This window comes from Podarcis bocagei (genome assembly GCF_964188305.1).
Source record: "Podarcis bocagei genome assembly, chromosome: 5".
NCBI classification, from domain to species: Eukaryota; Metazoa; Chordata; class Lepidosauria; order Squamata; family Lacertidae; genus Podarcis; species Podarcis bocagei.
The window spans coordinates 44,709,585-44,721,774 of NC_138129.1; the positions used below are offsets into that span (position 1 = coordinate 44,709,585).

Below are 12,190 nucleotides of genomic sequence, written 5' to 3' on the forward strand. Positions count from 1 at the left end.
GCAAGTGAGGGGAACATATTTCTAGCATTGCAGGCATTGTAAATGATGCTGTAGGATGATAAGGATAGACTGAATGGAACGATTTTACAAAAAAACCCAAAATGACTTGGCAGTGAAATGCCAAATGAAATTCAGTGCAATGAGTGCAAAGTAATGCTCACTGGAAACGACTATTTAATGTAAGCATAGAATGTCGAGCTCTAAATCACCACTCAGAAAACAGATTTTGGAGTCATTTTTCATTGCTGAAATAAACAATGCATCACTGTAGCTATGAAGGTAAGCCAAGAGGTTAGAAACTATTAAGGGGAAAAGAAAGGATGTGGGGAGAGAACAACACAAGAAAAAGCTAACAATGCCCATATCAAAAATCATTGCTGCTGTGTGCACAACTTGATTCCATGAGCTGTTCTATTATATCACACACAAAAAGAAGACAGAATAGAGCTGGAGGGGAGCAAACTGTTGAGAACAGGGAACAAAAAATATCAATGCCAAGGATAATTTCCATTATGAGGAAATCCCTTAAAGTCTTAACAGTACTTGTCCTTTGAGGGATGGCATCACGGATGAAAGTAAGACTATGTAACATCCACAAGGAAAGGGCAGGAAAAGTGAATGAGGAACTTGAATTTTTGTCTGGTCTCTATGATGGTATCTTGCACAGATGGAGATCCATCCCATCATTAGATTTCCCAAGAAAACAAGTAGGGAGCAACTCAATGAAATCAGCCACTACCAGCTTTCATGAAGAATTGTTTTTATGTAATGCACTGTTAATCTATAAAACTCTTGTTCACAGGATTTGTGGAGGCTTTTAGAATAACAGATGAAACAGATGAAAAATAAAAATAAAGGACCCCCAAAGTGCCAAGGTGATCATCAAAGCTTTAGAGTATCTCCAAAGATAAAAGTTCCAGAGTAGGAATATCATTCAAGGGCTAGATAAGATCTAGACAGGAGAAGCAGAACAAGTGCATGACAAGAAGATTGTTGGCTGCTACCATGACAGTAAAAGTATACAAACTCCCCACTCCCTTAAACCTCAAGCTCTTTCCCGCATTCCATCTAGTCTCTGTCAGTCACAGGACACTGGATTGAATTAATCATTGGTCTTACTCAACGTGGAATTCTTAACTGATGGGTTTTGTAGGAAATAGCCACTGTGAGGAAGGCTAGGTCAAGATGCTGATAGTGCAGTAAATACCATTGGATAATGGTACCAACCCACAGGTTAGCAAGAAGAGTCATCACAAGCTAGTCAAAATCAGTAAGTCATGGCTCAGTTATTTCCTAACCAGAGGCTACTAAGGCATAGTTTAGGGCTGGGGTTGTTGGGAGTTGTGGTCTAAAATATCTGGAGGGCACCTGGTTGGTGAAGGCTGTTTTAGAGTCAGTGGTCAGCACTCACCTAATCCCAATGTATTTATCACCCTTCCTATGCTTTTAAAACATCTTTGCTAATGCTGTTACAAAATTATTCCAAGTAAGAATAATTTGTTTTTTCTTACATGCTCTTAATTTTGGACACAGTATGAGTGAACACCAACAAGTACATTTAATGGCTTTCTTCCCACCTTCCCTTATCTCTGTGAATGAGAAATACTCTGCTCGAGAATTGACTAATTACATATCAGACTGACCAGAACAGTGTCTCTTCTCTTGTGCTCAAAACTATTCTTGGGCTGTATCTCCTGGGAGGGAGGGAAAGTCTGAGATGAGATAAATTCATGGAGGGCAGGCCCATCAACAGCTCCTAGCCATGATGGCTATTGCTCTACCTCCACTCTCAGATGCAGCATGCTTTTGAGTACCAGCTGCTGAGAATCGCAGGTGGGCAGAGAAGCTTATAGGTTTTCCACAGGCTTCTGGTTGGCCACTGTGAGAACAAGATGCTAGGCTAGAGGAGTGGCCTGATCCAGCAGGCTCCTCTTATGTTCTTTCAAGTGTTTCAACTCAGCTGCCCTCCTTCCTTGTTCAATACTGTCAACCATCACAGCCTCCTTACTGTCAGGGAAGTGGTTCAATTTGAACTGTCAGCTTACAGCAGCAATACAGACAACAATGAAGACAGAAACAAGTGATATCTCCTTTCCTTTATGAGAGAATTTGGTGGGGGTGGTATTTCAGCCCCATTTTCTCCACTACAGTTTCCATTTCTCAGCCACTGATCTCTACCCAAGTCCATAAAATTATTTGGATACCAGCATAACAAAAAGAACTTACAAACAGGATTCCATCTTCTGTTTCTATGCCATTTGGGTAATATTACTGCTTAGGCAGAAATTGCTATAGCATCAATGAAGTACCATCTAGCATGTTTACTAGGATTCTGAAATATTGTACAATATTATAAACAGGAAATTTTAGGGCGGCGGCGGTGGGGGGTGGGGAGATCCTGCATCTAAAGCCAACTACACTGAATTTCATTGCTAAAACTGAATTATTCAATTGCTGGGACTTGGCCAGGCCAAAGGACGGAGCTCTCCTTTGAGAATGTTTGGAAGTGATTAGGAGTAGCTCCTTTAATTGACAGAAGTTTTTAGATCAAGCTGTATGTTATTTGTTCATTGCAGTTGGCACTGTTAAGAGGGGAAGGCCTAGGGAGCCGAGACTTGTGAGAGGGTAAGCGAGAAAGTGGGCAGGAAAACCCAGCCAGGCTGCCAGCTGGGGAATTGGGGGGGCGGGGGAGAGAGAGAGAGACTATATTGTGTTTTAACTCTCAATCAGATAAGGGAACAAAGAAGGGAGAATATAAAATTAAATGTTCGGCTAGGGAAAATTCAGCACAGATTAACAGTTAACATAGATTTACACTCAGTGAAGATCTGGACCCAGCAACACCCAAAACAGTCATTTCTCGAGAGCACAGATTATTAAGTCTATGAAATGAGAAGGGTTTGGTTTATCTTACAAGGCAAGTCACTTGTTCTAAGAAATGTGAAGGGTCTACTTTATGTTACAAGGTGAGCCATTCATTGTTTCTAAAACAGAGATGAGGATTCATTGCTTCTAAAGCCATTCGTTGTTTCTAAAGCAGAGATGAGGAATCTGTGGCCCAGCTCCCACCATCCCTGATTTTTTGGCTGTGCTGTGGATAATGGGAGTTGGGAGCCCAACAACATCCAAAACGCCACAGGTTCCCTGTTCTAAAGCAATGGCCCACATGGTGGGAAGATTATATCCCACTTGGGAAGGTGCCCAGTTTGCAGCTCTAGGGCAACACAGATTTGGCATTCCCCTACCTCAACACAGCTGGCCTCCTGTTCCAGTGGAATCTTACACAATGGAGCAGAGGGGCAAGAAAAGCAGGTGGACAGACTGCTGTGACAACCGGATAGGAGTGGTGAACCTGCTGAATGGCTTCATGCCTTGAAGCATCTATTGTCATTATTAGCAGTAGCACAGAATAATAGAATTCATGGAATCATAGAGTTGGAAGGGTCCAAGGGCCATCTAGTCCAAGCCACTGTAATGCAGGAATCACTACTAAAGAATCCCTGACAGATTCCCTGTAGTAATAGTATTTACAGGCAACTCCTGGTTTAGGTTTGTCTAAATGATGTGCGATTGCACATGCATGCAGAGTGCCGTACTCAGAAGTAGTCCCCAAACGTCATAAAGACATCATGAAAGGGGGTGGAACGGGGCAGAGTAGGGCATGAATATTGCCTGTATCAGATTTCTTAGTTATTTGTTATGCAAAAGGTCTCAAAGCAACTAACAACACATTTCGAAACCTAAACATAGATTCATTATAGCATTATACACACACACTACCAACCATTCATTAGAATATATACTACCTCTCCCCACAACACCCCTCCCTCCCCAAAGGTCTGCCATTTCCCCACAGGGTCTCCCCCATGCTGCCCTGGGAGCCAAGCTACATAAACAGAGAAAGTCCAGTTACTTACTTTCATTATCGCCACCAGGAGGGTGATAGAAAGACAAGCCCAGGGAGATTATGGCTGCAATTTCCAAGATGATTAACGTGACATCCTGAAGTGCTTCCCAGACTAACTGCAGGAAAGTTTTGGCCTTTTTGGGTGGGATAAAATTCTGGCCAAATGCTTGCCTTCTTTTTTCCAGATCCGCGGGGTTCCCAGAGAGGCCTGCGAGAAAGAGGGTGTGTGGAAGAGAGAGCAAATTAAAAGGGAGTATCAAAAAGCATGATTACTTTGAACCCACTCTTTATGCCCACTTTCCTTCATCTTCCACAGGTTCCATTATGTATATTACAAAGTACTTCCCACCCTGCGAACAGTATAACTCTCCTGCGGTAGATGTTTGCAAATAAATATTGCAAACACGAAGTTGCTATGTCAAAGAGAATGAATGAGAGGTGGAGAACCACTTGCAGCTCAAGGGCAGGATTCCCTTCTGGAGGACACAAGCCAGCAGTGGGCGGAGCCAGAGGCAAAAGTGGGTGGAGCAAGAAATGTAAAGGTTACCTTTTTATCATAGGTGAATTTGCACTCACACACTCCTCTCTATCCTCCATCCAGACTGTGTAACACTACTTTATTTAACAAAATTAACACATCACTTGGCTTAATAAAACCTCTAAGCTGCTTACAAGAAATATAAAACCTTATCAGCAAAGAACAGTTAAAAACAAGTACTGAAAAATATTTAAGAGATAATTAAAATTAACAGTAAAAGATAAACACATGTGAACATCTATATATCGGGATAGGCTTGCCTAAACAAAAATGTTTTGAGCAGGTGCAGAAAAGAGTACAGTGAAGGCATCTGGCTGATGTCAACAGGCAGGGAGTTCCGAAGTGCTGCCACCCTAGAAGACTGATTTCTAACAGCTGCAAAGTTCAAGGACACATTCCAGCCAGGCAAAAACTTTCAGGGTCTGGCCTAGGCAGAATTCTGAGGGTCATACGAAGGCCCCAGACATTTCAGCTCCCCACCCCTGCTCAAGACATGTTACAGTCTTGGAGAACTTTGGCATCCCAAGAATAGAATACTTGGTATTTATTATCACGCAGGCATGGAATCAAATATTTTCTGTGAAAATCCAGAGTACCTCCACACACATCCCCTCATCTGCTCACTTTAACTGACAGTGTACTTAACACACCCACCCACATTGAAAAAGAAAAAAGACAGCTGCACAGATTGGTAGTGATTGCTACACCTGTCTTTTGGGTGTCTTTCTTACAGCTGTTTAAAACCACATCCTGCTCCACAGGAGTTCAGGAGAGGGAGAGGAAGATCTACATTTTTTTAAAAAGAAAACTTTGTGCAGAATAAAGAAGGAATAGGAGGATTAGTAATTAGGCAAGGCCAAAAATTCAAATTACTCTGCATAAGTTAATCACATAATTGGGATTTTTGAAATGTTAAGTGTACAGAATCCCATTTTAAATGCAAGACAACCAGGGTCCACTTCCCAGATAACAATGTGCATTCGGCTGATCAAAGCAGCAACATAGGAAGGGGCTTAGCTATTGTCTCGCTTGTGGCAAGTATCCAAAAGATGTTGACCACACAGGTCAACAACCCATCCATCCCGCATTAGGATTTTCATCAAAGAAGTTATTTTCATATGCATTCTAGGAACAGAAATGTCTGCAAAATAAGAAGAGGCCTTGAAACCCATTCCCACCAATCAGATGGTACTATTTTGCCCAAGCTCTTGCTGCTCCTCAGAAACAAAGGAGGAAAGCCAGTTGAGGCTGCATGGCAGCTCTCACTTGAAGAGAGCAAGGTGTCAAGGATGCCGGTGTTCCCACCACCCACCCACCCACAGATTTTCCTGACGCCCAGATAGTGGGGCGTGAAATACCGAACAGGAGCAGAAGGAGCCCTGTGATCTTTCCCCCCCCAAAAGATATTTATTAAAGTTTTTAAAATATAACAATGAAAAAAAATAAAAAATAAAAAGAAACAAAATACAACATAAAAACAGTTAAAAAACAAATAGTTTTCCATAACATATCTTCCTTACGCTTATTTCCCCAGACCTCCTGTGATCTTGCATGACTAGCTTTGCTCAAATATCAGGTCGGAGGGTTCACTCTGCAATCTACCAGGGTGATCTGGGGAAAGGTGGGAAGCCAGCAAGTGAGGTGAACTCATTTCACGGTTGCCAATTCCAAGGCAGGCTATTGGGTGTGTGTGTGTGTGGGGGGGGAGACATTCTTGGCACACAATAGAAGAAAGAGGGATTCAAGTAGGAATGGGAAGACTCTCATCTCTTCTCCACTTCAAGTCTATGACCATGTTGGTCAAACACCCCATCTTATGAATTCTTAAAGAGTCTGGCTCCTGCTACCTTTTACATGGCCCAGCTAATTAGAAATTAAACCTGAGCTGACTATGCATTGACCAGTCTCTCTGCTGCAGGGCTGTCTTAAGCATATGCAGCGCTGGGGTGCAAAGATCTGCCCGGTGCCCCCCAGTTGCCCAGTCCCAGGCGCGCAGGAGGGCAGAGCCAGCTGGCCACCTCAGCGTCTCACTGGCTCGGTTGCCCTCGAACTCGTGGCACAGAGCCACCCACAGCAGAAGAGCCCACCACGGTGCTCCGACAGATGGGCAGGCTCTTCCCCGAACTCAACTCTTGGGCCCCGGACTATTGGCCTGGTGCCCCTGAGAGCCCAGCGCCCGGGTTTCCCACACCCCTAGCACCTATGGGTAAGACGGCCCTGCTCTGCTGCAACTGGGGACAGGAGCAGCAGTGTTTTCTGCTGGAGGACTGGGTTTCCTGAATTAGCTGGGTGGGTGGGATGGAATAGCCAGCCCCTGAGATCTCTTTCAGCTCTGTGATGGCAGCTGCCAGTGCTGTGCCACTGCCTCAGCTTTAGGGGTTAAAAGGAATCACAAGGCTGTTGGGGGCATCGTATAAATATAACAAGTGTGGAGGGATTTTTCCGTTTGAAGAGGCACATTTTGCCATTTTTAAACCGAGAAGTGACCTGATAATGCGTTTCTTTTCACAAGTGCCTACTATATTTCAAAATAAAATATTCTTTCTGACACATTATTTCTCTCTCTCTCTCTCTCTCTCTCTCTCTCTCTCTCTCTCTCTCGCACACACACACACACAGTCAGCTTACACATTTATTTCTGGATCAAACTGGACACACTAATAAATATATCCTTGAATATATTTATATATATATATATTTGTTATTATTACGAAATGAACAGCACCTGTGCCACTGTCCCCCTCCTAGATTGGAATTCTGGGCTGCAGATTCCCTCCCCTTCCCCACAAACTCTTCACACATCAGTGGGACTTTCAAATCCCCAAAATAATTCATGCCCTGCAAGCACAGATACCAAACAATCTGCGGGGGGCAGGGAATGAACCCCACTGCTGGAGCTAAGCACCTTATAATAATATTTTTTATTACCATAGAGCCTAACATGAAACATCCAATTCCTTTTACGACTAAAGGTGTTTACCAGGGTAGTTATAGCAGATATGAACCAAGTGGCAAAACTGCCTCAATTTATATTGCAAAGAGACAGCATTTTCCTTGGGAGAATGGAATTTATGAAGGAAATGGGATAACATGACCATGCAACAGCTGCAGAGAGGTTGAATACAATATTTTCATTTTTCTCCCATGCTTCCTTCAAGATCTCAGGTTGGTGTACATGACCTTCTCCATCCCTACTTTATTCTCACAACTCTGTGAGGCTGAAAGATGGTGACTGTCCCCAGATCAGCACTGGGGGTGAGTCAGGATTCGAACTCTGCTTCCCCTGGTCCTAGTCTGACACATGAACCCCTATGCCATGCTGGCTTTCCTTCAATGATGTCACCAAGTAGGCTAAACCCAATGAATGACCATGCATGACCAGGTGGATGTGATGCCTCAATACAGCAAATGACCAAGTTTAAACAGTAACGCCTTGGCAGAGAGAGATTGAGCACATATTCATTGCTTTGCCCATAGCTCGAACCATGAAGCCCTCTGTGGCCTAGAACTATGAAGACTCCTTCTCCCAAGGACTATCACTCTGGCTTTTAAGGTCTTCTCAAATGTAATAGTTGCCAAAATGTCCGACTGCCACTTAAGATGCTCAGAGTCTTGGCAGCTCCCACAATGCTTTGCTTGGGCAGGAAAGGACAGAATAATGTCCCTGCGTGGCAACAATCTAGATGGCGCTTTCTTTGACATATGGGATGCTGCTAGGGGTTCCCAGCAGGCACATAAGCTCCGGAAAACTTGCCACGTTGTCTGACTGGTGACTTACACCTCTCCCCTCCTCTCCCTGCAGATGAAGGGGCAGGAAATGGAAAGAAGAAACTTGAGCTTACTGGAGTCTGCTGGCTTAAACAAATGTCCAGAGTGAAGAGAGAAATCAATGTTGCTTTTATCCAAAAGCAAGCAGATCAGAGCAGCTGGAAAACAAGGGAAACAAGACAGCTCCAAGAGAGGAAAGAGGGGAGATCAGGGTGCAGCCAATGCAAGCTGCTTCATCCTCCTAGCTTTGGGAGAGAAGAAAGGATACCCGTCCCTACACTGATATTTCCTGAGCCAATTTTTTGTAGAGCTAGGACCTCTGGCTGGACCAGAAATGAGACCTGAGTGGACTTCCAAAGATTTCCAGAGACCAGTGGCTGATTGGGAATGTTCAAGGAAAGTTAAATTGTCAAGGCAGTCGACTTTGTCCCCAAGCGAACCCCCAAGTGAAGAAGTCTCAGAGCCAGGGGAATGGTGGTGGGATGACAATGAGTGGTCAGAGGGAGAAGTGGGAGGACGAGGAGGTGTCGGGAACTGAAGATGCAACAGGGTTTAGTGAGCAGGAAGAGGCTATGGCAGAGCGTGGTTCGGACTCAGAGGAAGGAGAGGAGGGGGGGCCAGGATACAAAAATGAAGCAGACTGCTGAAGAATCACGGAGTCTCCCCCTCCTTCTGTGACCAGCTCCCCTTCTCCCTGGTCTCCCAGAACGTGCAGGGAAATGGAAGAGGGTGGAACAACGGGAGACAGAACAACAGAACACTAGCATTCTAGGGAAGAAACCAGGTGAGGAGCCTTAGACAGCTGTGGGAAGGTGGGGACCTTCAGTCCTCATGACTGCCTCATTGGGGCAAGACCTACTGGAAAGAATTACTGGGATCACTAGAACTGCATTGTTTTGGTTTCTTTGAATGAAGCATTAACTTCACTGATACCAGCATGGGTGTAGCCAGGATTTATGTTAGGGGCAGCAGCCTTCATATTAAGTTAAGTATTTTTATGGATTTACTTGATGGGGGGCAGCTGCCCCCCCCCCCCGCCCTCCTGGCTATGCCCATGGACACTGGTGTTTTTTATTGCTGACCTACTCCTGACTCCGACTCCTGAAATTCTGGGGAAAGATTCCAGAGAGGCTACCATTTCTTTGCCTCCAAACTCCACCTCTGCATACCATTTAATGAGCATTACTCCAAGGTGGATTGCCTTTCCCAATGGGGCACCCTTCGTATATTTGGAACTATAACTCCCATCATCCCTGATCGTTGACAATGCCAGCTGGAGCTAATGGGAGTTGTAGTCCAAGTCATCTGGCATGCTCTGGGCATGGAGAAGCCTGGTGTATACCTTAATATTTACTTACACACTATTTTATGTACAGGAGTACATTCCTCTACAAGATGAGGTGTGCTTAGTGAAGAACTGTGGACTATTCTGCAAGCTCTCTCCTTTGTTCTGCTTTCCAGAAAAGAAATAGGCAGAGGCAGCTTGAGAAGAGACAGAGGGCTCAACTCTGGTAACATAACAAGGAGTTCTCACCTTGCTTAAACTCTTCCCCAAGTGAGAACAAAAGCAATATAAGGGTGTGCTACTCAAATACCTTTGTACAAACACAACCCTGAGATTGTGTTCTTTAAGTACCGGTAATTACTCCAATATAACAGCTTCATTCTTGGGAGCGATTTCTTGCAACAGATTCCCATTGGAGGAATTGCACACGGAAGTGGAAATCTATGTGGATTTTACTACAAAGGCCTTGGAGCAGGTCCCTATCACCTCCTGTTCAGCACCCACTCTTGGGAAACACATGTTAATGTTTAATGTATGCTCACAGTATACAGAGGCAGCTAGTCCCTGTCCCTGTTCATGCAACTCCATTCAAACTACCCGCCCCCGCCCCACCCAGGTCCCTCATCTTGTCTTTTCCAAATCCACACCAGGCAGAGCAGAGGCTGAAGACAAATCCACGCCTTATAGCCACCCCCCCCCCAAAGTAAGTGAAATACAATTCACCACAGAAAGCTCATTCCTGGTTTTCTCTAAAGGAGGACAGGAGGCCCACTGGACCAGACTGGATGGTGTCTCCATTGAAGTGGGCAAGCTCCATGCTCTGGGTCACTTTGCCTCAAATCAATCTGTCATTCTCCAAAGTAGGCTGGGGACTGATGGTGATGGGTGCCACTGTGGGCCTGGCTTCCCAGGAGCAGTCTTGCCACCATGTCCCAGGATGTTGAGGGGGCAGGGCAGGAGTGAGGCTGGGGTAGTTCAAGCACACCAGAACAGCCAATCTGATGCAATGAGCTGCTCTTTCTTGGGCATGCTATAGCTGGTCTTATTGACAACACATTTTTCTCCCAGCTACAGTACTCGCTCCTTCCCAGGCTCCTGTATTTCATGCATGCTGCCTTTCTTCTACTGTGTCTGCAAATTATTGGGTTGTTTGGTTGGAGTGTGCTTGTCTGACACCCTCCTCAATCAAGTTCTGGCTTTTGTTTTCTTTTAATCTCTTGCAAGCGCCCTGCATCCACAAAGCCACCAGCTGTTTGGGTGCACAACTGTGCATCCAGCTACTAAGAGGAAAACAAATAAACTGTACACTGTGTGAAAATGGGGCTTCACTGACTGTAGCTGTATAAAAAGTACAGTGGATAAAATAACGACAACAACCAAGCCTTATGAAGAACGGTTGAAGGCGCTGCGTATGTTTAGCCTGGAAAAGAGGAGAATGAGAGGAGATATGATAGCCATCTTCAAATATCTCAAAGGCTTTCACATGGAAGAGGGAACAAGCTTGTTTTCTTTTGCTCTGGAGGGTAGGACTCAAACTAATGCCTTCAAGTTTTAAGAAAGGAGATTCTGACTATGGAAAAACTTGATGACAGTAAGAACTGTTCGACAGTGGAACAGTCTCCCTCAGGAAGTTGTGGACTCTCCTTCCTTGGAGATTTTAAAGCAGAAGTTGGACGGTCATCTGTCATGGTCATGGATGCTTTAGCTGAGAGTCCTGCATCTTAAAAAAAACCAACAACCCAGTACTAAAATAATTTAAAGCAAATTACAGTCAAGAGAATATATGTATCGGGGTCAAAGGCCAGGACAAAGAGGTGAGCCTTCAGCATACAATGAAAACAACATTAAGAAGGTGGCAGATGCACTTCTGTTAGGGGAAGGAATTCCACAGCTTAGGAGTTGCCACAGAGAAAGCCCTGTGAACCTGAAATTTACAGGGAGGAAACATTTCATTTGGTGTTGCTTATGGGTAACATCATGTGAACTACACAGCTTAAATGAGAACATAAACACAAAGTAAACTCCAGAGTGGATAAGCCTTAACACCAATACATACAGTTGTAATATATAAACCTTAGAAACAAGCCCATCACAGTTACTAGTCAGCAGTTGTTTTATTTTACTAGCCTGCTAAGGTGAGCAGCCTCTTCCTGTGCAGCTAGCATGGAAATGTAAGCTCCAAGCCACTTAGCAAGTTAGTTGCTGTTTTTATACTGCCTTCTGCCCAGCATGCTGGCAGAGAATAAATGGAGCTGTGTTTTTCCATGCTGGCCAGAAGCCTTTTCCTCTGTGGTCAGCATGGAAACTAAGAAGGCTAGCAGAAGAGGGAAGGAGCCATCCGCCTCTCCGCTGTCAGCACACTCACTTGCCTACACGGAACTCCTTGTTACCCATGCCAACCGGGCAAGTTAGATGTAATATATGCAGTGGTTTGTGGACTAACACCTAGGAAATTGGGGTTCTAGTCCCCCCTTGTCCATGAAGCTCACTGGGTGATCTTGGACTGCTCACTGTTTCTCAGCCTAATCTGCCTCACAGGGTTGTTGTGTAGATGAAAATGGGAAGGGGAGAACCATGAATTAGGTGGGATAAAATTGCAAATAATAAATAAACACTGCCTGCTAGTTCAGGGTACCTCATGTGAGAGACCCTAATAGCAAAGGACTCATGCTGACAATGGCAGTACAACAAC

General features: G+C 44.6%; 1 protein-coding gene across 9 annotated transcripts in view; it reads right to left on the bottom strand.

The window, feature by feature from the left end:
* ATP2B4 (ATPase plasma membrane Ca2+ transporting 4) overlaps nucleotides 1–12,190 on the bottom strand; it is a 165,783-nt gene that overhangs the window by 62,399 nt on the left and 91,194 nt on the right. For all 9 annotated transcript variants that reach the window (XM_081193408.1, XM_081193403.1, XM_081193411.1 and 6 more), the window contains exon 3: nucleotides 3,918–4,115. In XM_081193408.1, the coding sequence (XP_081049534.1) occupies nucleotides 3,918–4,115 (198 nt within the window). The remainder of the gene's footprint in view (nucleotides 1–3,917; nucleotides 4,116–12,190) is intronic.